This window comes from Stigmatopora nigra, chromosome 8, assembly GCF_051989575.1.
Source record: "Stigmatopora nigra isolate UIUO_SnigA chromosome 8, RoL_Snig_1.1, whole genome shotgun sequence".
NCBI classification, from domain to species: domain Eukaryota; kingdom Metazoa; phylum Chordata; class Actinopteri; order Syngnathiformes; family Syngnathidae; genus Stigmatopora; species Stigmatopora nigra.
In genome coordinates, this window is record NC_135515.1 from 10,749,274 (window position 1) to 10,774,888 (window position 25,615).

General features: G+C 38.2%; 2 protein-coding genes across 6 annotated transcripts in view; one reads left to right on the forward strand and one right to left on the reverse strand.

The window, feature by feature from the left end:
• The window catches only part of git1 (G protein-coupled receptor kinase interacting ArfGAP 1), a 53,086-nt gene that overhangs the window by 17,544 nt on the left and 9,927 nt on the right, over positions 1 to 25,615 (reverse strand). For 2 of the 5 annotated variants that reach the window (XM_077722159.1, XM_077722162.1), the window contains exon 1: positions 2,071 to 2,463. In XM_077722159.1, the coding sequence (XP_077578285.1) occupies positions 2,071 to 2,122 (52 nt within the window). In that variant the 5' untranslated portion in view covers positions 2,123 to 2,463. Of the gene's footprint in view, positions 1 to 2,070; positions 2,465 to 14,840; positions 14,924 to 20,343; positions 20,436 to 23,992; positions 24,095 to 25,615 lie in introns of those variants that run through there. The other 3 variants (XM_077722160.1, XM_077722161.1, XM_077722158.1) reach the window with 3 other exon arrangements.
• The window catches only part of ankrd13b (ankyrin repeat domain 13B), a 29,701-nt gene continuing 7,703 nt past the window's right edge, over positions 3,618 to 25,615 (forward strand). Inside the window, exons 1-8 of the mRNA XM_077722163.1 lie at positions 3,618 to 3,982; positions 16,318 to 16,453; positions 18,184 to 18,308; positions 20,605 to 20,650; positions 20,944 to 21,087; positions 22,244 to 22,484; positions 23,158 to 23,224; positions 24,518 to 24,599. Of these exons, the coding sequence (XP_077578289.1) occupies positions 3,875 to 3,982; positions 16,318 to 16,453; positions 18,184 to 18,308; positions 20,605 to 20,650; positions 20,944 to 21,087; positions 22,244 to 22,484; positions 23,158 to 23,224; positions 24,518 to 24,599 (949 nt within the window). The 5' untranslated portion in view covers positions 3,618 to 3,874. The remainder of the gene's footprint in view (positions 3,983 to 16,317; positions 16,454 to 18,183; positions 18,309 to 20,604; positions 20,651 to 20,943; positions 21,088 to 22,243; positions 22,485 to 23,157; positions 23,225 to 24,517; positions 24,600 to 25,615) is intronic.

Below are 25,615 nucleotides of genomic sequence, written 5' to 3' on the forward strand. Positions count from 1 at the left end.
CGTAGTACTGATTCCAAAAGACCTTCAAAACCAAATACGGAATTTTTGGGGAATTCCATGAATTTCTTTTAAAATCGAAACTGCCTTTCTGCATGCATGATGTCGAGTCATCAGTTTATCTACCTCACTTAACCCGATTTCAAATAGCAAAGTATCTAAGGATTAACTATGTCCCTGTATGCTTCTTAGCTTTTCTTTTGTAGGCTAGCTGCAGGTTTTTCTAATTCTGATGAACAAAAACACACAAAGTCAGATGAGAAACGGAAAAAAAAAATCCATCTGCCAGTTCCGGCTCTAGTGTGCCGTTGGCCAGACGTCAGATGGGATAAGCTTGAGCACCCTTGAACAAAATGGATGGATAAAACTGTGCATAATTAGTTGGGCAGCAGTGTGAGAATATGTTCTATTATCACACAAAAAGTACCAAAATACTGTTCATATTTATGGCCTATAACTTAAAATCAAAAACAAAAATCTGTCTAATTAGGACTTTAATACATATAGTTTGAAGTGGCTCAGTGTACCAACATAGAGTATTTTGTTTTTGAGGATTTTATTCATGCAGGGTGAAGGGTCCAATTCAAATTTCTTCATATCATTCATAGATGGATAAAGTGTCTATCTGACACATCTGCAGTATACTGCATATCCATTAGGCTTCTCAACTCTTATGCAGTAAGTGAGACACATACACATTACAGGCTATTCTCATGGTGTATGATACATCTCCAATTTCTTACATATATAAAAGATCAATTGAACATTGTCATAAAGTAAAAATACAAATAAGTAGGCCCGTCTCTACAATTAATTCACTTTTTACTTTCTTTGAATAATTAATTGTTAGCTTGTTGAAGCTTCTACTTACATGTTAAATTTCTTACAGTCACAATATACTTCATTAAGTATGTATATATATGTGGAGTTTGCATGTTCTCCCCGGGCCTGCGTGGGTTTCCTCCGGGTACTCCAGTTTTCTCCCACATTCCAAAAAACATGCATGCTAGGCTGATTGGTTTGTCTCCTTGTGCCCTGTGATCGGGTGACCACCGATATAGGGTGTCCCCCCGCCTCTGAGATCAGCTGGCTCCAGCACCCCCCGCGATCCGAGTGAGGATAAAGCGGTTACAAATAGAGTCAAATATTTATTTTTTTCTTTGTCTGATCTTTTCACGTTTCATTCAGGCATTACAGAAAAAGCAAAGAACGTAAACACTTACTTGGGTGACTATACATTAGTGTTTTATATAATGACATGTTTGTGATTAGAATGTTATCATATAATAATTGTAAGAAATGAATATGATGATACTATGCTGATCGTTTCTAGGTACACTGTACCGTTTTGTAAATGACACTCGAAACTATAGTCAATTAATTAAAATAAGCTTACTTTTCCTGATCAGTACTATAAATATTGACCAGTCAGTATTTAAAAGACTTAAAATTGTGAACTCCCGGGAAAAACTTAAACATAAGCAATTTTCCATTGAAAAAACTTGTCATTTAGCCAAAGTTGGCTAGCAAGCTTGGCTACTGTTAACTAAACTAAATCTATGACAAATATACTCTACATAATAAACACATTCTTAAAAAAAATATTAAATCAGTCCATAGTAAGGGGTGATAAACAACGTTTATACATCTCTGTGATTGCACCGCATTTAGTACAATGGGTAAAAATAGAGAAAGTCACCAGTTTACTAGCTCAGCTAGTGTTTTCGAACACAAAAACCAAAACAAACCCCTTCGGATCAAAAGCGATCTACACCATATAATATCTTGCAAAATCCTCGCCTTCTACATATACAAAAATACAAACACACGTATAAGTCAACCTTCTTGGGTGCAACAATGAGCTTCTACAAACTAAAAATATGACGGCTTTTAAAAAACACGCCTATTTTCACTCAATGTTAGGCCTAAACGACACTTAAGCACTGGCCGTTTTCCTGCTCTATGCATCCGAACCTAGAGCGTCCGACCACGGCCCTTTACGCGCCGACGTGTCGCTCCCTTAAGTATTGTACGATCTAACTGGGAAACCATTTCCTGTGTTTTGATTCCTACCTGGCGCACTGCAGTCAGCGCAGATCTCCGTCCGCTGTAGCTTTCTTGACATATCGGAGGTGTCTAATATCGAGACGTGGATGGTCGGCGATGATGTGCTAGCTCGACCTAACCCCCTGAGCCGCAAGACCGAAGTCTGCCGTCAGCCGATGCGGACTTCCAATCCCCGGAAGCCGGCTAGCGTGAGAGGTTTTCCCGGTCCGCTAGCAGTTGAAATTTCCCGTATGTTCCCCTGGGTCATTCGCAACATGCATTGGAGTAGTAACTTACACTATTGTCGCATATGTGTGCACATCGCGCGGCTATTGTACTGAAGCGGTGGCAAGCGCTGTCCGCAGGTAGTTTTGTCTGTAAAAGCTGCACTGACGACATCTCGCCGGGAGAAGGCAGCTCTCTACCTGGCTTCAACATACCCGACACCCTTTCAGTGTATACTAGTTAAATGTTTTTTCTTCCAAAAAATGAAATAAATAAACGGTAGGCATTTTAATCTAGAAAGGATAGTTATAAATATCTGACTCAATTTGTAACCACTTTATCCTCACAAGGGTCGCAGGAGGTGCTGGAGCCTATCCCAGCTGATCTCAGAGGCGGGGGACAATCGGTGGCCAACTGATCGCGGGGCACAAGGAGACGGACAACCATGCACACTCAAACCCATACCTGAAGGGAATTGATAGTGTCCAATCAGTGTCACGTTTTTGGAATGTGGGAGGAAACCCGGAGGAAACCCACGCAGGCCCGGGGAGAATGTGCAAACTTTGCACAGGTGGACCGGCTTGAATTTGAACCATGCACCTCAGAGCTGTGGGGCTGACGCACTAACACATATATACAATATTCATTTTTTTACGGCTTATCATCAAAGGTCGCAGGGGGTGCTGGATCCTATCCCAGGCAACTTCAAGAACGGGCACCAATCGCAGGGCACAAGGAGACAGACAACCATTCACACTCACATTCTTACCTAGGGGAAATTCAACCAGCCTACCATGCATATTTTTTGGGATGCTGGAGGAAACTGGAGTACCTGGTGAAAACCCACGCAAGCATGGGGAGAACATGCAAACTCCCCACAGGAAGATACAGATCTGGGATCAAACCCCCATGTGTTACTCGAGTGTTGTTTAAAGGGTGGACACGGGCTCGATTCCCGCTGGTGGCGGCATGATTGTGATGGTGTATGGATGTTTGTCTCTCTATGTGCCCTACGGCTGACTGGCGACCAGTCTAGAGTGTAGTCTGCCTTTCGCCTGAAGTCAGCTGGGTTAGGCTCCAGCAACCCCCGCAAACCTTTCGAGGATGAATAAATAAATGAAAAAAAATGAAATCCAGATTAAGCATGTGAACAATGCTCTTGACCGTAGTGCCTATACGACTTACTAACCTCTGTTTCCTCTAAAGCACATAAGGGGCTTGATTAAGGCGCAAATTTGTGCAATGTGAGTATTTGCTCCAAATATGTGCAGCCTGTTTTGAGACATAAATTCAATCACAGCATCCCTCAAAGCGGATTGGCTGGGTTACAGCACATTTGCTTGCAGTTTGTGAGTGCATCTCAGTCAGCATGCGGATGGGAGGAGAGAAGCAGTAGGAGGGGAGATGCGATACTGGAGTAGGCAAGGGAGGAAGAAAGAGGTGCCCAGGCGGGTGCTGGAGAAATAAAAGCAGGGCGTTAGTGCTAGACGCGCTTCTGTGAACGACATGATGATTTGCTGGCTTGTATAGCGAGCAGCACTGCCAAAAGCAAAGCATCCTCATCATCCACAGTCAAGACGAAGGAGGCGACAAACTATGAACGAGGATGATTTCTGCAAAGAAAACTCCGGAGAAGAGTCGCTATCCTGTGCATTATCTCGTGTGGCACAACAAGCACCGGCAGCTGGAAAAGGAGCTGGCAGCCAATGAACAGGTCTTTGAAAACACATCTTTTATGTCATATTCTTTATCACTATGGGCCTGATTTGTGTCGTCTTGGGCGTGTTTTGAGCACGCGTCCGAGTCAGTAGAGGTGCTGATGGTTGTCGTCACTTCATTTAGCTGCTCTGTAATTGGAGCTTGTGCTGATAATTGTTGTGAGTTGGTACTAGTAACCATATTCCTCCCTTTATTGTCCTCTGTTCCTTTTCTTCTATTGTACAATAATACTGCCATTTGCACCATATTGAATGTTGATTTGCATTTTATGGGCTAAAATCCACTGCATACCCACCAGATGCCTAAGTTGTATTGGTTTGGTTTTACTGGTCGTAAGTGGTGATGAAACAGTCAATGCATGGTTGCAGCAATATTACTCCCTCAACTCAAATCATGTTATTCACTTTTCCTCCTGTTCTGAGTGGGTGAAACAAAGCTCGGACTGCCTATAACATGTGGGAGTTGGAAAATGATAAAATGTAGTTTTCAGAGCACACAGACAATTATTGTTCATCTCATCTCATTTTCTGAACCGCTTTAGCCTCACTAGGGATGCAGAGGGTGCTGGAGCCTATTCCAGCTGACTTTGGGCCAGAGATGGGGGACACCCTGAATTGATGGCCAGCAAATCACAGGCCACATGGAGACAAACAACCAATCACGCTCACACTAATACCTAGCGGCAATTTAGAAAGTCCAATCAGCCTCCCATGCATTTCTTCGGAATCTGGGAGGAGACCGGAGTACCCAGAGAAAACCCACGCAAGCCCGGGAAGAACATATAAACTCCACATAATAATTATTAGTCGATTTACATTAAAAACACATGCGTACACAAATATTGTGTGCTTTTATGAACAAACACTTACATGCAGTGTTATTATGTAAAAGGTGTCGTGCAGGTTAGATTTTTGTGTCCATGCATCAGTCTCAAGGCACCACACTAGCCTACAAATAACATACATCATAAACCCACGTAAAAGAATGAACTGTTATATTCAAAGCAAAAAAAATACCAAGCAACCTATCTTAAATTATCGCCATAATCCTTTTCCTTATAATTACAGAAACAAGAATTTTCTTATAAAAAGGAGGCAGGAATCTGATATTCCTGTCTCATGTTATTATTGCACCCAAAGACTTGGTAAAAACTGGACCGCTACAAACACACTCCCTGGTTGTACTGTTCACATGACTTCCTTTTTAAATATGTCGGAAATCCAGCAAACAATCTTTTCGATTCATACAATATCTCAGAAATATTACAATGATTTTTCTTGAGATTTTTCCTTCAAAATAATACATTTATACTCCCTATTGAAACCATGAATATGGGGGTGAAAATTGTCACTCAGGGGGTGTCTTATATGAGAGAAATCTTAAATTTCAACAAATTATCTGGAAAATTCCATGAAAAGAATACAAACACCCTATTTTCTAGCGCTAGTCACATCAATTTTATATTCACCCATGTAACCTCACACACAAATGCATCCTACCGACACAACTTATGTTACACACACACACATACATATTCTATGTTCCTTTCACATTAACTTTCGAAAAGTTCTCTCAGATTCTAAATCTCGGTTGTCAACTTGCTAAATCTGATGTCAGATCAAAGCATTATGTGATGAAGCAGGAAGACAGGTAAAGCAGAACAAAAACTTCCTATTCTCTCTTCCTCTATTCATCTTCTTCCTCTGTTTGCTTACATGTCATCTATAAATATCCCTTTCCAAATAAAGTAAGCTTTTATGTTTAAAAAAAGAACTGTTTCTTGAGTATAGCCACATTGCCACCAAGCAGTACAGTTTATATTGAAATGTATCAGTAGTCTCGACTACATTTTTATTTATAGTAGTTTGAGTTTTCACAACTACTGTGAAGGTGATTATAAGTATAACCATAATAAACACTTTAAATAGAAACGTGTAAATGACAAGCACTTAGGAAAAAATGAAAAGGGACTGATTTTATTTACTTATGATACTTATCTATGCTTTTATAACGGAAAATGCACTTTTCTTTTGCATAGTCCTCTGACACTGCTGCATTCCCTACAAGAAATATGACTGCCGAGTGGAATATATTTCAGCTACTAATGGCTTTAAGCAAAGAAAATTTCACATCTGAGAAATAGAGCACCCATTTCCTAGGTCATAGTTGTGATATTTGATTGACAGTTGAAAATTGAGTGGGTGCAGGATTTAATTGAACTCACTGAACATTCATTTGAACTTGACTTTTTTTTTCCAATTCATGACTGAATTGTATATCTGCCTCACAGTTGTGTGATCAAGGATTGAGTTCCGAGACCTGACTTTCCTGTGTTATCGCCATGCCTTTTACAGTTTTCCCCCTGGTTTATCCCAAAAATGTGATTGGAATGTCAGATGAATACTCTAAATAAGACAGTCTGCAGAGTGTCCCCACTTTCTGGACTTCTTATGTGTGGCTCCAGTTTTTTTTACCTAGGTCTACAATGTCTTGTGTGTCTGTCTTGCTACTGCAACCAAGGAAAATGTCCAAATACGGGATGAAATAAAGTTCTAATCTAATCTAGTAAATGCAAATTTTGTCAAACTGACCAGTAGAAAAACTGTACTGGATTATAGTAACTGCATTTATATCATGAAGATCCCCAATGGAATTAATTTCACTCCACACTGCTATATTATTACTCATGAAACTCTTAATTTGCAATGATCAGATGCATGTGCTGTATTTCTGCAAATACAAGACTTAGTTGGGGGGAAAAAGGGAACGTTATTGACAACAGACCATTTCAAGGAACACAAAGGTAATATGAAAGTGGTAGTCTAATTTGAAAGATATGCTAAGGAAGGAAAGGAAAATTGTGAGTGATGAACGTTAAGCTGTGCTCTCCTTTGTAAATAACCAAGTTGGCAGAAGCAGTGGAAAAAAAGTAGGCAAGGTTTTAAGAATGCAGGAAGGGAAGCACAAATATGGTGATGAAGCAGAGGGGGGTGGGGACTTGGGGGGGTTGGTGATACTGAGCAGAGTCTGTCTGTCTTAAAAAGCCCAGACTGATGGGTTATCTCAAGAGAAAGTCAGGAAATGGCCCAATGATCTCATCATGTCTTTTCCATTGCAGTTTCTCATCCAGTCGTTTTAACTCTGTCCAAGTATAATTTAATTTAGCTCGCCATGGAATGGAGAGAAACCATAAACTCTCTTGTATTTCCAGGTTCAGGTGTGTAGCGGGCATGGAGAGAGCTAAAACTGCCCTTATAATTAGCATGACATCACTCAAGCGGCACCACAACAGTCTTGGCCATCTGAGCCAGCTTCCATCCATCATTTTACCAGCATGCTGTCCTGTGCAAGTGTAAATATAGAATGGAAAATTGTATAAATCCTGGTTGAAGTAAACCCTGCCACAAAGAAGGGAAATGCAACAAAACAAAAAACAACAATAGGGCAATCCATCATTTTATGTGTTGCTTTCTGAGATGTCTTTAAAAGGAGAAAATCATTTTATCTTTGAGAATACACAGTTTATTTTACCGCTCGATGGAGTGAGTGGTTACCGTGTCGGCCTCACAGTGCCGGGGTCCTGGGTTCAAATCCAGTGTTTATCCCTGGGCCTTTGTGGATTTCCTCCGGGTACTCCGGTTTTCTCCCACATTCCAAAAACATGCATGGTAGGCTGATTGGACACTCTAAATTGCCCCTAGGTATGGGTGGGAGTCTACATGGTTGTCCCTACCCTACCCTGAAAATGGCTGGCCTTTGGCCCGGAGTCAGATGGGATAGGCTCCAGCCCCCCCGCGACCTAGATGACAAATAACAGCAATACGCCATAACATGGCTAATTTCACTTATTTAATGTGAATAACATGCCTGGATAACTGTAACAGGCATACTTGGTTCTGGTTTGGTGTTTACTTTATAATAGTCTACATTCTTCATAATAATATGTACGAGGAAGTTGCCTAATAGCAATGAAGTTGTGTGGCTTGGGTTTCTGTTTTTTTTTTAGTTTTCTGTCCAGACAGTCAAACATGCATATGTAATGTTAATACACAGGTTAATTGATTGCCGTTAGTTTGTTTACACTATTACAAACTGAATTGAAGTAAACAACCACTAAATGAAAGCAGAGCGCATAATGCAAGGTGTTAGTGGTAATTTAGCATCAGATTTATCTGACGACCTAAGGGCGAAGAACCATTAATTATTGTTGGCAGGTTTTCTGTAACCAGTCTTTTGTTTCCTCTTCTCCACTACTCACATCCTCTTCCTCTATTGATCAACCCCACCCTCAACCTTCTTACTTTGCTAAGTGTAATGAAACCCAAGACCTAATTGCAGTAGAAAGAAGTATATAATGGTTGGGGTCAGATTTAGTTGAGTTGCAGAAGGCATTAACAAGAAAAAGAACAAGCTCAAGATTGACAGTAAATGATAAAAGCAAATGCAATTGAGATTCCATTAGTCGAAGAACGCAAGGAACGGAATCTAAAACAAGAGGTAGAGAGGTTTAACAAGGTGCAAGAGAAAATTCAGGCACTAGACAATTGTCAAATGTGGAATAACTCCTTGAATCTGGCAACAGTGGTCATATTTTAGAATACATGTAATTTCTCCCCAGCTGGTTTTAAATCCATATTTATGTGTAACCCTTGGTTTTATGAACCATTTTATGAATGCTTCTTGGTGATTTGCGAACGATCAGAAAAACAGACAATAAATAATCTGGAATATTACAGAAATTCTGACTGAACAACTCGTGGCCCTGAGATAGGAGATTCACAGCCAAATATTATGGTTCATGAGACAGTAAATTTCCCCACTTTTCTGTATAGCTCAAAGGGTGAGCTGTACTTAAGCACTTTGCCAGTTGATGTTCGGTTCAAAAATTGTAAATTAGACACTAACAAACTCTGTTGATTGTAAACAGTTGTTGTTGTTGTAAACAGTTGTTTGTATTTGTAAAGTAATCCTAATTGTTTCAAACTATGACGCATTATTTAAAGTTGATCTCCTTTACTACATGGGTATTCAAGGTTGCACCAATTCACAGCACTATAATTGTCTTAATTACTACTATCAAAGATGACACAATTTAAGTCATGATTATGGGATGCCTTGACACAGAGGCAAAGTAAACAGTGCCTTCACTCTCCAATGACATAGTAAAAAAATGTTGCCTAAGAAATGAGTCAGTAATAATTATGAATATTAAGCAGATCCTATTGATTAATTTTGTTGACTGGGATTGACGCTGTCAGAAGTATTTATGTGGCAGTATGCTTTTTTTGTTTGTTTACAATGCAGATCTCTAACATAAACATTTCGAGTGGTCAGCACGTTGACCTCACAGGTCTGAGGTCGAGGGTTCAATCCCTGGTTGTTTGTTCATCACTCTGTGAAGTTTGCATATTCTCATTGGGCTTGCGTGGGTTTCCTCCCACATCACAAACACTTATAGTGTAGGCTGTCCTAGGGTAGGCTGCCCCTTAGGTATGATTGTGAGCTTGAATGGTTGTCCAACTACTTGTGTCAGGGAGTTCTCCCCTGCGTGGGTTTTCTCCAGGTAATCTGGCTTCCTCCCACATTCCAAAAAACATGCATGGTAGGCTGATTGGACACTCTGAATCAGGGGTGTCAGACTCGGGTTCGTTCGCAGGCCGCTTTAACGTCAACTTGATTTTACGTGGGCCGGAACATTTTAGATATATTTAGATTTTTTTTTAATAAATTGATTAAAGCAACTGTATTAAAAGCCCTGACTATTCAGTTTTTTATAGATCTAAAACAATGTTTACTTTAGCATTTTCTATATATTTTTAGATTTTACAAAATGATTATTGATTTAAAAGGGTGGAAATCAGGAAATGTAATATACACATCTATTCTCTTCATTTTAATTTGATCATAAAACAGAAATTTGGCACTCATGATTTACTTTCCCTGGCCACACAAAATGATGCGCCACTTTGACAGCACTGGTCTAAATTGCATCTAGGTATTAGTGTGAGAGTAAATGGTAACTTGTCTGCTCATACCCTGCGATTGGCTAGCCACCGGTTCAGGGTGTGTCCCTTCTTTGGCCCGAAATGAGCTGGGATAGGCTCTAGCACCCTCCGTAAACCTAGAGAGGATAAAGCGGTTCAGAAAATAAATGAATCTGCTGAAAGGCCTTTTTAAGACTATTGTTCTTTAGCATCCGCTTCTTGTGAAAATAAGGGATGATAGTGAATATAGTGCAGTGAACTGTTGGAACACAAAATATTGAGGAATGTATGTCAGCATTTGCACTTTGAGGCACATTCTATTTTCCTTATATCTCCAGCACTCAAGTTCACAACCCCCACCTTAAGTAAATCATGACTATGATGTTTTGTCAATTTGTTCTTTGAGTTATTACCCCTCGTTCGCTAGGCTCATACTCCTGTCTGAAGTCAGCGGCATGAATCAGTGTTTCATGGCTGTCTAGCATCTGTGTTGGCGGAGAAAAACCCATTTCATTCCTTTTTTTTCTCTTCTTCGCCCCATCAGCACTCGCTCCATCATCTGGGCCATGTGCAAACATTCAGGGGAGAAATAACATTTTGCATCTATACGAACATCCTTTGTGTGTGCGTGTGTAAGGCTTTTGAATGAAAGATTGATGTTGGCCTAAGTACCTGCCAAGCTACATTGGGCCACGAACACAGTGAGTGAGGAAAAGAGGGTGCGGGGTAGTGGTAGAGAAGGAGCAGATGCCACAGCTAGAAATGTGTATCAATAATGCAGTCTCTCAGCTCACCACTGAGAAGGGAGTAAACGAAAATGGACGATAGGAAAGGGGGACAATTTAGACTGAATCCAACAGGAAAGATTCAACATTTCCTTCAAAAGAAAGTTAGAAAGCAGTATGGCCTGGATTTAATCAACCGTAATGTGAGAAATTACACTCATTACTCTCACAATTGACTAAAGTTTCCTCGTATATGTATATATAGATACGAATTGAGATTTTATTAATTAATTTTCTATTCAAGGGTGCATGCCAGCCAACTATGGGCAGCAGGCAATGGACACCCTTTAAATGGTTTCACCAATGAACAAACAAAACAAAAAAAGAAACTAATGAGTATATAATAAACAATTACGGTACTGTTGCTGTTTTCTCCACGTGTGTATTGGGTACTTTTCAACTCAAGATTGTTCCATATAATTTTTGCTTGTTAATGTTGTTTATATTTATTTGATGGACATGGCATAACGGACATAACACGCTTATTTATTCACTTATTCATATAAATATTTATTCATTTATCCATTAACTTATTTATTACCTATTTACTTACGTCTAAAATATATTTTCCTGTGTCTGTATTCTCACCCTCTTCCTACTGTGATAATGAAATTTCCCGAATACGGGATGAATAAAGTTATCTAATCTAATCTAAGCAGTGAGGCAGCATTGAGTGGTATTTTTGCCGTAATACATTTTCTAGAAGTTTACGATATGCCCATGTAGAGATGTTAATTGCAGCCCACCGCACATTCAAATGTTAACAGCCCATCAAAAGAAAAGATAAATGACTTTAATTCATCATCCCCAATGATATCAGTTGGATCCCCCACCTTTACATCCTTTTACAGCCCAACTGATATTTCAAAAGATTTGCACAACTAACATTCATGCGCAGTAAAACTTGTGTTTCAGGCTCTTGTTTTTACAATGTCCCAGTCTTCAATAATGTATAATAAATGAATAAATCTACGGGATGCTAAAACAGGAATAGAGTTGCACTATACAATTGTATTTTCGCTCCCAATCCCGAAACAGTAAAATATGATTAATCTAAACAGACTTTATCCCAGGACAGTTTTTTTTTAAATCACCTAGCTGAGGTTTGCCACTAAATAAATAGTCTAAAATTGAGACTTAAATAGCTCTCAAAGACTTGGCTCAAAATATTGTTTGATTACATTTGCAGATTTTCTTTGCTCAAAGTGCTAGACACTTAGTATGCTAGCTGAGCATTCAAATTTGCAAGCCTAATAAATCCTTATAGATGATTATGCCAATGTCAGTATTCATCAAACGTTAACTCTACGAAATGAGAACATTCATCATTACTGACCAGATTATACTTTTAGAATAAAAACTCATCTCCCAGGCTCAAAACACCAGAGGACTTGACCACCTTTCAGTTTTTAATAAAATACTCAATAACTTTTAGCATTTTTTTGTTTTAATCTCCCTTTTATGTTTTCATTTTTAAATTTGATGGCATTCATAATTGGCTGCTACTTTAGGAAGGCCAACCAATGGTTGGAAACTAAAGAGTGCACGATGTATCGCATATTATTTCCAAGTACACTTCATACTGATCTCAATTTAAAGCCATTTTGCTACTAATTTTAGAATTGCAGCAAGACTAAACAGGATCGGTTACACATTTTTGGGTAGAACCATAATTGGGTTATACCATTTATTTGCGGGCTTAAATCACTGTCTCCTGAATAGCTACATTTTTATTTTTCTGTGTTTCAAACAAAGTTCCGGTAGCAGATCAAATGGCAAGCCAAGGATTTTTTTTATATATATATATTGCTCACTAGTGGGTAACTTGTAACTTTCAGTCTCAATAACCCAGCAGTTAATGAAATGGCCCAAATACAAAACATCCAAAATTAATCTTTAAGGATTGATAGATAATTATGCTACTTAGATATCAATCTTAGTTTTCAAGATGATCGGTTCATGAATGACAGAAAGGTAAGAATAAAAAAAATACTTAAGTGACGACTTAACAGGTCTTTAGCCTGTGAAAACAAAGAGTAGCAGGCAATTCATTATTTCCACATTTCCCTTTTTTTTTTTAAATAAATATTGAAAATCGTCATCTGTTCATTTGATTTAAAACTATTGCTTATTTAGTCTATATGGAGAAAATCCATGCAACCTTGACATAGGAAGACGCAATGCAACACTTGAATCCCAGAACTCTAACCAGTAGTCTATTATTCTGCCCTCTCCATGGTATATGTTATTCCAAACAATATTGTATAATAGACATATCGCACTTGTCTTTCTCTGCCTTCCCGCATTTCTTTTTATCTTTCCCAGCATCAATTCATCTGGGTCCCCCCTCAGGCCCTGCATGTATCTCCAGCTCAACCCTAAACCTTTCCGCCCTGGTATCCATAGTAATTGAAATGAAGTACAGCTATAAAATAGGCTTAAAGTGGTAATCGCCTGCACTAAGACATGCGTCAAATGAATGGTTGGTTGCCTGTGAGACAAAAGGGTAGATTCCAAGAAAAATGGTCTTCTGGTACAAATCCATTCCAAACCTTATTCCGGCACAATGATTTGGTAGCTGATCTACTAACTGAGTGCACCCAGAATTTCATCTACAAAATGAGCCTAATTGCACTCTGCCCCATTACTAGGGGAGCCTATACGGTTAAATGATGCATTTCTGGGTCATTTGGTTTTAGTACACCATGCCAATTGGTGATTTTTTTCCCAAGCTTTAAATGTAATAGTAAACCAGATGAGTAAATTAAGTATGTTCAATTTCCTTGATGTGGAACACATCTCAACATTAGCGAAGCAATGCAATAATTTATTTTGTACTGATGTTTATTTGTGTTACATCAACAGTTTCACTTTTTTTCACAGCTATTTTTCCATAACGTGTTTTTCCATAACTCTTGAAACCATCAAAATTATCTTTTCCATCATGCTGGTTGCCAACGACAAACCCAGTGTGCTAGATATGAATATCTTGCGTTTTAATGCCCACCATTTCTTACTATATAAGACTAAGTGCCAATATATTTACCAAAGTCCCAAATATTTTTTATTATTTTATCAGAAATGAAGAACAGACTATATTTAAAGTAAAAATTGTTCAATGGAAAAGAAGAGGCTAAATAGCCAATTGATAGTGTAACAGTTTTTTGGATAACTATAGCCTACAAAAACAGTCTTCCGGTAATCAGAGTGAGAAAAAAAAAGTCTTTCGGTAATCAGAGTGAAAAAAAATACCATGCAAAGGGAGCTTGAGTATTACTACCAGAATAGGCCAAACTATGCACAAAAGTGTATGTTACAGTCCAGAAAATATGATTTAGGCACAGTAATACCTTGACATGAGTGCACCAACGTACGAGCAGTTTGAGATACCAGTAAAATTCCGAGCAAATATTTGCCTTGAGATACAAGACAAATTTTGAGATACAAGCATACGAGACAGCCAGGTAGCCGAGACGCGTATCTCAAGGTGTGACTGTATTCTATATATATATATATGTATATATATATATCATCTCATTTTCTGAACCGCTTTATCCTCACTAGGGTTGAGGGGGTGCTAGATTTATATAAATGTAAGCCTTAGTTTCAAGGGTAGAATGCTTTCTATGGCTTTGATAGGTCTCACCTTCTCGCAGCTCAACCACAATGCCGTGCAGTTTCCTTCGAGAGCCCACAGACAACTTCGACACGCAGAAAGTGGCTTAACTTGTTTCATGGCACACATACGCAGAGTGACGTCAGTCTTGCTTCTCCCCCATCGCAATAAAACGGTACCTTCGTCTATTCCCCAGTTAACATCAGCACCCAAGAGAGTCTCTGTTATTTTCTCTTCAGCTCATTTCTCTGCTTGCCTCATTTTCCCCTTGCCGCATGCATGACAGACAATCGTCGACTTACAATTTGTCCGAGTTACGCATGTTCAACTTGCAGGTTTTATCACAGTGTAGTGCATGTGTTGTATACAACAGTTGAATGTACTGCCGGCATAGCCAGAATCTTAAGAGGCCAATCAGGAGATGATGCAGCTTCATTAACTGTAGTACAGTACGTAAATGCTACTTACCCAGGATATACACCAGAACCGGCTCTGTTGGATCGGCGTCACGACTCTGAAAATGCTTCAGGCCAACGTTCACCAGTTGTTTGCTGCAATCAGACAGAGAAAAATCGCATAAGGTTTTACAAAGACTCTCACGAGAACAGGCAAATTCAAGCACGATCTTGCAATAACACTAGTTCTACAACAAGTTGTGAAACTTTATTATACAGTAAATATTCACAAGATGGATCAAAATACAACCAAATCCCTTTACAACCAATCTGTCGGTCCCAAATGTGGTTGTAAGTGGACCAATGCCTTTACTTCACAGCTCCCCACTTCTACAATTCTATATTTTCCCATCACTTGTACAGCACGCCCTACACGTTTCTTCCTTCTAGATTGACCTGTCTATCTCTGCCAGTGGCTCCGTGGTAGCCACTTACTGATTAGATAGCGAACAAGTAGATTATGCTCTATTGAATTATGTTCAACAAAGTATTGTGTGTAGCACTTTGTAAACTGCCTATCTTATATCTGGATTTGATTTGAGATCGTACATCAATGCCTTGCATGTATAACAGTCAACATTTTCATCACCTATTTTTTTCCTCTCGATTATAAAAACCTAGAAGAGTCACAGCTGTTAAAAATAGAGGCACATTCACCAGAAAATGTATTCTTATCACAAGGCTTGGGGTTCCATTAATTCATATTTGTGGTGTGAGATGATAGAATCATGGCAGACAATTTAAGCCAAGTTAAACCAATTTCAGAGTACCAGTTTAAGATTTGATCCAGAGCTAAAATGTTTCAAAGTGAACAGCAATCATCTCCAAATTATGCTTAAAAGCTGTCAGAATCAAAGCAAAAAGCCCAAAAGATCCCCTTCTTTTTTTATGTCAGTGTTAAAAATGTGTTAACTCATACAAAGGATGAGAAAGATAGAGTAATTTCACAGCGTTTAACATTTCACAACAACCTCATAGTAAAGGAGTGAATCACTCTGAACAATGTCAAAATTTGTCAAAACTAAGTCCTCAATATGAATGAAAATATTCTCCAATGTATGACATTGCTTTTTAATTGCTGAAATTACATGGGCTTCTTACTGTGCAACTTTCAGTAAGACAATAATTCGGTCGCTGTTTACTTTTATATAAAGAGGAACAGGGCATGTGTCAATACACCTAAAAGAACCAAGTGTTTCAGGTAAAACAGCCCCAAAAATACATTAGATAGTGCCACAGGGTAGCGACCATCATCATTAGAGCTTAGACAGATCAATTAGCACCTGTTACCAACTCCCTTTTCACCTCTGCTATCAACTTCTTGTTGACGTTTCTCTTAATATTCATATATTCTCCCATCTTCTGAGAGGTAACCTATTATGTATTCAACCCAGACATACGGTGGACCCATATCTGATTCCACTTTATTGTCTCTCTCTCTGATAACGTTCCTTCCTTTCTCCTTTTTGTTGTTGTTGTTTGTTATGTAGACTGATTTAGAGTCTGTGGACCCCCGGGGCCGAACTCCTCTACATCTGGCTGTCACATTAGGCCACCTGGACTGCGCTAGAATTTTGTTGCAATATGGTGCCGATGTGAGCAAGGAGAACCGCAATGCTTGGACTGGTAAGTGAGAATTGTTATTATATGCTTCATTGATGTGTCCAAACTGTTGTGGATATGCTTAAAACTTGCCTATAGTATTCCAGTCTTTTTTGATATATTGCGTTCAGGTATATCCTAAGATAAGAATTACTCCGTTTACTTAGTAAAACTCATTTACAATTCAGAAACCAGGTACTCACCCTACTCTTTTGTTAGTTTATTAAAGCACTATTCAATACGGAGAAACACCACAATTCCAAAAGCAGTTTTCATTGTTTTGTCCAAAATTGTGGTGAATGCCAGCATTCACCACAATTTTGGACAAAATTAGATTCAAAAGCTAAAACGACAGAAATAAATAACAGCAGTTGTGTCCAAGTTTACTAAATATAATTTGACTTTAAATGAAAGTGCTCGTAGTGACATCACTTGGCTGATAAAACCAGGCTGGGTCACTTTTCAATCATTCTGTGGTTGGATAAAACGTTGAAAAAAATACTAGTAAATCATGGTGGTATTGGACAGGGGCTGTTTTGGCAATTGAGGACCCGCAAAACATGATGTGATAAATGCAACCATGAATTTTGCCGTTTGAAAAAAATCCTGGATCATAATGGGCAATTATACCTTTGCGATTTAAATCTTAAATATCCAAAACAGACCAGCAAAATCGCTTCTGAATGGCAGAAAAATACAAAATGAAGAGTTTGGGGTGGCCTAGTCAAAAATCTTACGCTATTACGATGACCTTTCTTACACAGTGCTGTAAAAGACATATTGCAAATTATCTCAAATTCTTGATTGTAGTTTTTGCTGCCAAACCAGTTATTTGGTTTCGATGGAAATAACATTTTCAAACTGTGTCATGTGGGTTTGGATATTTTTCTCTGTTTTGTTACAAACCTCAATTCAAATCTTATCTTTAATTGAAATCAAAATGTACTTGATGAAATGGCAAACTTGAGCATGACAATTGTTTTTTCCCCCCATGATATAACATGAGGACTTGATGGTTATTCTTCACACGAAAATTGTTACAGATATGCTAATTTTTGTCAGTCTGCTGACTTTCAATTTAGCCTCTCATTAGCAAACTTTATGTAGATTTGACTCATCACCTTGTGATGAGCTGACCTGTGTTTTTTACGAGAGAGATATTTTCAGATTAACAAGCAGATAAATGTGTCAGACATTAAAAGCTTCTCGGCGGTCAATTATTTTTTTAAATTTAGTATTAATCATATTTGGAATCACATCGCACGATAGAAGATGCACAACTCCTCTTTGTCCCAATGATACAATCATTAGTATGAAAAGGAATCCTACTTCATCCTTTTAGTTGTTTTAGTCAATAGTTTTTTTGTTGACAAAACCTGCAGTGGTTATTGGCAAGGTATAATTGTTTAAAATACATAAAGTGTCAACATTTTTTTAAGATACCTATCAAAATTATTTATATTTATATATAATTAGGTATTTACCTAATTATATAAAAATATATGATATAATATATAATACAATAAATAAATATATAATAAATAATAAATATATAATTAAATAATATAATATTAATTAAAATCCATTTTTAAAAATGGTCAGCTGATGAATGAAGTTTAAAAAAAGGTATCAATTCATTCTATTCAGTTTCCCTTCAACCTAATCCACTTTATGGCTGCTGCTCATGCACATTAATTTCATATGAGGTATGATAGATTGACTCCTCTTTGTCACAACTTTCTTTTTCCTGCTAGTTCTTCAGGAAGCCGTCAGTACTCGAGATCCAGAGCTAGTGCGGCTTGTACTGCGTTACCGTGACTACCAGAGGACTGCCAAGAGACTTGCAGGCATCCCCGTCCTGCTAGAACGACTACGCCAAGTGGGATTTCACACAAACACACAGAGAAAATACTGTAAATATATAAAAATAACTACAAAATTGCACATCAGAAGAAGCTTTGAAGCAGTGATACCTTCATTTGAATAAAATATTTAGTTTAAATTTACATCTTTATTTTTTAGATGAAATTAAGTGTTTTTCTAGCTTTCTTTAGAACATATGAATTAATCATTAGTCAAGAGGATAAGGGATTGAAAAAAAATACTGTTGTATTTTCGAAAAATTCATTTCCCACCATTCTCTTTTTTCCTATCTTTTTCTTCTTGACACTATTTGGACTGACATACTATCTCTGTATATAGAATTACTGGGGTAGAGAATGGAATAATAGAATATGTTTTCATCTTATTCGACTGGAAGTCGTTGATAGGCAGGATTCTGTAAGTGTCTGCGCCCCGTCTGCGTTGTAAAATTCATGAATGGTTCTTTCAATTGGTTCATTTTTAGTGGTTTATGGTCCTTTTTTACGAATTTGGAATCTTACTCAATCATGGGAATACAAATATATATTTTTAGTATAGCATATTTACAAAAAATAGTTACAAAAATATTTGTCTATGTAATTCTATGTGATTTTCCCACAAAAAAAGCATACGATGAAAATAGTCACAAAAATAAAATAAAAAACCTGATCGACCGCCTACCGGTCGATTATGCTTACTATGTTACCTTTATATAATTATTTATTGGTCTACACATTGGGACATTTTCATGTAAAAATTGAATTATCGTTAACAGTGCTCCAATCAAAATTGATTAGATGTCGATCCCAGTTTATGACAGTAAATGAGTTTGTTTATTAAGGCAACTACGACAATAGAAAGATCGTTGATCGGTTTTCATAGACTGGATGTTTATATCTAGATATTAGATTTCACATCAGCAAGAAAATGAGAAATTAAAATTTTTTATAAGAGCAATAATGAAATTTCTCACTTGATAGCTTCTCATAAAATATCTACACCAACTTAAGGAGCTCTTTCAGTCGTGTACACACTGAAAAAGACTTTGGCTTAAGTACCTCTTTTATTTTGTGTTGAGCTTGTTGGTTTTCACTCTATCCAATCTATTATAAAGAAATATGGGGCAACAAGTACTGCAGAACAACCTCTATATATTCTGAAAAAGGAGGCTATCCAGAATGACAGAGTTGGCTTATGGGACCAAACATACCTTTTAATTTTACGATCAAGCATCTTAAATCATGCTAAAGGTAAAAACAAATCAATTGTCAGGAAATATGAGGAGATCGTTAATAAATAGACTAAATAGAACGGTCTTGTCCTGTCATCTTCGTTGAAGCCTCCACGTTAATCCGGTTTTAAGAGGTGTATTGAAGACATTGGAAAATATACAGGGTTAACAGTACATTACAAAATCAGGTCCTCTAAAAGATATCTCTATAAGACTGTTTGTTCATGTCAGCACATGCCCAAAATCGGTACTGAAATTAGGTTTAAAATATTGGAACACACAAGTGCTTTGAAGTGAAGAATCATACTGCGTTATTATAGCAATAGTGTATTGTAAAAGATATAGGCTAAAAAAAAATACTGCATTCATTCATCTTATGTACAGCGCCTCCTCCTAAAGGTTGCAAGGGTTACTGGAGCCTCCAGTGCGTATTCATTTTTTTATTTCTCAATTTGTCGTGACATTCTAAATGAGATTTGTATTTGCTGTGTTGCTACACAACATCGTTAATTCTTCCTGATCGCAACCTCAGTTTAAATATGTTACAAAAGGTACTGCAACCTAGAAAATACAAACAACTCATCTTGTAATTGGTTGATAGTGTAGGTTGGGACATCCGTTGTAGACAAAGAATTAAAACAATAACAGAGCACAATTGAACCATTGACAACCGTGTTAGAACTACGTTAATAAAAACGCAATTGAAATATTATGGCCGTTCTATGAAATGCAAATTTTACATAATAATCTTTTAAATACTTGGCTATCAGCTCTAGGTGACAACATACCCGTGTGGCAGACACTAAATCCTTACACTTACCCAATCTGCACTCAAGCACATACTTGTAAATGTAATAAATATCACTCAGAGTTGGATCCTTTGCTGCTCTCAGCCACATCATTGCCTGTCTGTCATGTGCTATAATGTCCCCATCATACACAAGCAGCGATTGTGTCAGTCACAATACCTTTGACAGACATCAATGTCTTTATTCATACTCCATCTTTTTATCTCCTTAACCATTCATCAATGACTCCTTCCTTTATTTTCACCAATGGTTTCATTGTCTTGTCACTGCAGGCCCAGGATTTCTATGTCGAGATGAAATGGGAGTTTACTAGCTGGAGTGAGTACATATGTTATTTTCTTCACTGTGACCTACCAACCCACCAAATATCCACGTAAATATTCAGACTAGAAATTGCTATTATTTCCGACCCTGTAGCTCCCAGTTTGCCTAATTTCATAAATTTTGGACAATCACGTGTGGCTTATAGTACTGTGCGTCTCATATATGAAAAAATATTTTTATTGTCAAATTTGGTAGGTGCGACCATAAATCAGGTCCGAATTATTGTTCGAAAATGATGGCTTTACTATTAATTTTTTAGCTAAATTCCTGTTTGTTCTTATCCTTAGTGCCGCTGGTGTCTCGTATCTGTCCTAGTGACACATACAGAGTTTGGAAGAGTGGTCAGTGTCTCCGCGTTGACACGACACTCACTGGATTTGAGCAGATGACCTGGCAGAGAGGAAATCGGAGCTTTATTTTCAGGGGACAAGGTCAACAGCTTCAGTTATATTTGGAAATGCATGACCTGTATTGTGAAAGATCATCCATCCATATGTCAAAAATGTTTAGCAGTGGGTGATGTATGTCAGTGGGACAAATTACAAATCTGGCTTTTCACATTCAGGTCAGATCAAAACAAAAGTAGTCAAAATTAAACCTATGTAATGCAAATGGGACTGTATTTATATTTTCTGGTGGCCGTCTTTGGGATCCATTGTCCTTATTCTTCTCCCTTGCCTCCAGAGTTCTCATATTATATTCATCTTTGTTCCGCTTACATCCAATTTTCATCCTCTTCCCATCTTTCCTTTTTTGACCTTTACGTAGACTCATCCTACTCTGTAAAATGTTCCTCCCACTCACTTTTCTCTCTTCCTTTGCCCCTTAGAACCAATTTTAACATGTTTCCTCTTCAAATCATTCATTCATTTTCCAAAGAGCTTATCCTCACAAGGGTCGCAAGGGGTGCTACCAGGCAGGGAACACCCTGAATCGGTGGCCAGCCAATCACAGGGCACAAGGAGGTGGGCAACCATTCATCAGAGCTGCCAATGACTCCAGAATTTCAGGAGTTCATGCTGAAATACAAGTCAAACTCCGGGACTACAGACAACATCCCTAAACTCCGGAAATCCCCCAAAATTGTCACTTAGATTTTTTTGAAGCAACTATTTCGGAAAAGTACCAAATGTCCCATTTCAATGCTTCGAAAGTCACACCACCACTATGGCTTCTGCCATCTTGATTCAACTACGCTGTAAACTGGAACTTTAGAATCACCCCAGTTACAAGTTCTGATGGATGCTTCGTCTAATGCGACGTCAGCACATATTGTTTTTGCATGAATCGCATTCACTCCGGATAAACTCCGGAATTGGCACAAGGTTACTCCTGAAAAGGGGTTAACGGAGGTTGGCAGCTTTGCATTGATGTACACACTCATACCTAGGGTCATTTTAGAGTGCTCGACTAGCCTACCCTGCACATTTTCTGGAGGTGGGGGGAAACCGGAGTCCCCGGGGTAAAACCATGCAAGCCCAGGGATAAAATGCAAACTACACACAGTGAGGACTCACGCATTATAATCTTTCTGGCACACTTAACCAGCCCTAATCTTTCTTCATTTATTGTGATCGCACATTCCAGACTCCAACGCAGAGGTGATCGAAGTAGACCATGACAGGAAGCTGGTATTCTGTGAGACCCTATGTGTCTCATCACTCTCGGCTCTATCACCTGCCCGGGGCAAAGGCGGTGCTTGTGGCAATACGGCTGCTGGTTTAGGTCTGTTGGGGGGAGTGCAGCCCAGTGATGAGCAGGTGGCGGCCCGACTGTCCGCCGCTGTAGTGACCACTCAGCTGGACACTCGCAACATTGCCTTTGAGAGGTCAGTTGGAACATATTTTTTTTACTTCTTTGGGCACTACACTATCTCAGATTTTTCACATGAAAGACTTGACACCAACATTTAGAGCAATTGGCAATTTATGTACTTTATACTTTCATGGATGAAGGGGATGTTGATTTAATGCCAGACTTGGTAATGACATTATCCTGCAACACTGGTTACTTTAGTAATTTTCACATACTGTACAATCATTTCCCAACTTCCAAATGACTATTGATCATAGTGTCTAATAGGCCAGTTATGTATCAGAAATGGAAATTTAGAGATAATAAGTAGATCAATAGTTCACTGAAACAGCACATAAGGGTATTACAGCAGACCCTGGATTAACAAAACATAAGACCAACTAATTTGAGAGGTAGACAAGGTAATACATATATTTCATCTCCTTCATCCTCCTTGACACTAATTTATTACAGCACACTTGGCTCTCTCGCTCTTTTAGTATCTCACTTCATAGCGCTTATTTCTTTCCACACATCTGACTAATTGTTCACAAGCAGTGTTAAAAGAAAAGGGGTTTACTTTGCCCTCCATCCAACATAGTTGCCTTGAGCAGTATGTTTGAGGACAAAGAAGTAGTATTAGAGAATGTAGATAGCTTTACATAGTTGTCTGAGATGGACTTATGATATAGGTCTGTTTATTTTAGGAACAAGACAGGTATCCTTGGCTGGAGGAGTGAGAAGACAGAGACAGTCAACGGATATGAAGCCAAGGTAGAGAGAGAGCACTGACAAGCTGTCTCAGTGTTTCAAACTTTCCAGGCAATCAATGAATGTCAAAACTCAAATCATTTGTCTTGCATTGACACGTTAACTTTAAGTGTAACTTTCCAGAGAAATTGCAAAGTTATACAGTGATACCTCTACTTCTGAAATTCATTGGTTCCAGAACTTGGATTTTTCTAAATAGAAGCGTATTTCATATGTAAATTCTCTAATTTGTTCTAAGGTCTTAAAAAAAATACCATGGGTTTTAAAAACGATCAGTGTCCCAATTTTGTATGAAAATGTGAGAATCACAAAGATGGAAAAGTATTTTATGTATTAAAATAGGCAAAACATTTCATATTTGAGCAGATGCATAAGTGTAAGGAGAACGCTAACGTTAGATAGCAGACATTGCACACACATGCATATAAATAACTTCGAATTACAAATTCAGAACAACTTAGCAGTATAAATAGACTTGCAATATTAGTCCTGGATCGATAACAAGGCCTGCCTCTTCATTTAATTTGCACCATTAATTTTAAATAAAGAACAAAGTTGCTTTAAACACACTCCGAAAAAAAAAAATGGAGGGGTGTTTGTTGTGAGACATTCAAGTATTGGGAAATAGTCAAGCAGGACGCAATGCTACCGCGACAATTACAAAATAAAATAAAAGACAAGGAAATTTATAGACGTTTTCAGGGATTTTTGGAATTGGATCTTGTTTTCGTATATTGGAGAAGTCATTAGCATATCAAAGAGGTTCCTCACCTGAAAGTTTTGTATTTGGACTTTTTCCATTGCTTCTCTATTGCTTGTGATGCTTGATTTTATCAGCAGAATGTGCATTGGCAGCACCCCTGTTTCAATTGTCTGCAACGAAATATAGAAAAAGAAACCATTATTGTGACTTTGACTAATAACATAGATACCTTAGACCATATTAGTTTTTGTTTCACACAAAGAGGGATCGATTGGGCACAGGTGACAGATATTCAGGACCATCAATCACCCAAGGCTTAGAAACAATTCCGACAGGGTTCAGCAGTAACTGCTATTTTCTACTTTGCTGATTTAGTGTTATGGGCTAAGTTAACCTGGTATTTTCTTTTCACTTGTTTAGAATCGTCTGATGATGCTCTACAATGAACATTTTCGTGTCAATGTGCATTGTTGTAGGGTTAATGTTTTTTTACACTTATGACCGCAAAAAAGGTGTCGTTATTTAGCATCGTCTCAAACCGCAAAAAATATCCTTTATTGCTTGCTCATTTTCATATTTTCTTCCATTTTTAGGTGTACGCTGCATCAAATGTAGAGCTTATAACCAGGACCAGAACAGACCACCTGTCAGACCAGAACAAGAACAAGATCAAAGGTTCCTCACTGTAATTTACCAGCTCAGAATGGATGTCTTTGGCTTCTTAAATACAATCAAAGTACCTTTGCACAGCAACAGTAATTGATACACTTTGTTTAATGTGACCTCTAACGTTAAGTGCTGCATCATGTCTGGAGGTTATCCAGCTCACCTAAGCTCATCACCCTGAGCCTTTCGCTTTTCAAACCCACGAGCTGTCGTTGGATACACGCTCTTGGGCTGTGAAAGATCAGAACATCAGATCCTTGAATTAAGCAGGATTTAGCAGGCTTGGCTGATCAAACAGGGTTCTATCACTCCCTGATTACACTGCCCATCTGAATTTCAGTATTACGCATACAAAGTAGAAGCAAAAGAATAGGAGAGGCTTGTTTCAGAATGTGCTGCATGGGCAGAACTCTGCATTTCCCCACGCCCTTTGCGTTACCCATTCTTTCTTAGTCCTAAGAAGAACTAGTCAACATTTGAATGCCAACTACTATTGTAAATGCTATGGAGAACATATTAAAAGCAAGTTAAGTGTTGGGGGAGATGGTAATACAGTGGCAACTTGATTTAAAAATAACCCAACACTTTTCCCTCCATTTTAAATTTCGCTATTTTTTTTCTATATTATATCGAGTCTACAACCTTTAACAATTTAGTATTTAGCAGCAATAGTGCACCACAAAGACATGCACCCACTCACTTCCGCACATTGGATTCTTAACAATGGACTCTGGAAAATCCATTTTTTTCCACTTCCATCTCATCAATCTTGGACTACTGCCAAATAAAAATTGCTGTCGAACCCTCAGCTTTAAAATCCAGTGAGACTAATTGGCAGATTTTTATAGTGTAAATATGTGGACTCATGCGGCTTATACGGCATTGAATGATCATCAAAAAGTAACAGTACTCCTTTTCCAATAAATGATTTCGAGAAGGCATGCTCAATACATCGATTGTGAAGGTACAATTGGTAGATCACATGACAGTAAGATATGATCCAATCTGTACGTTTCCTTTAGACC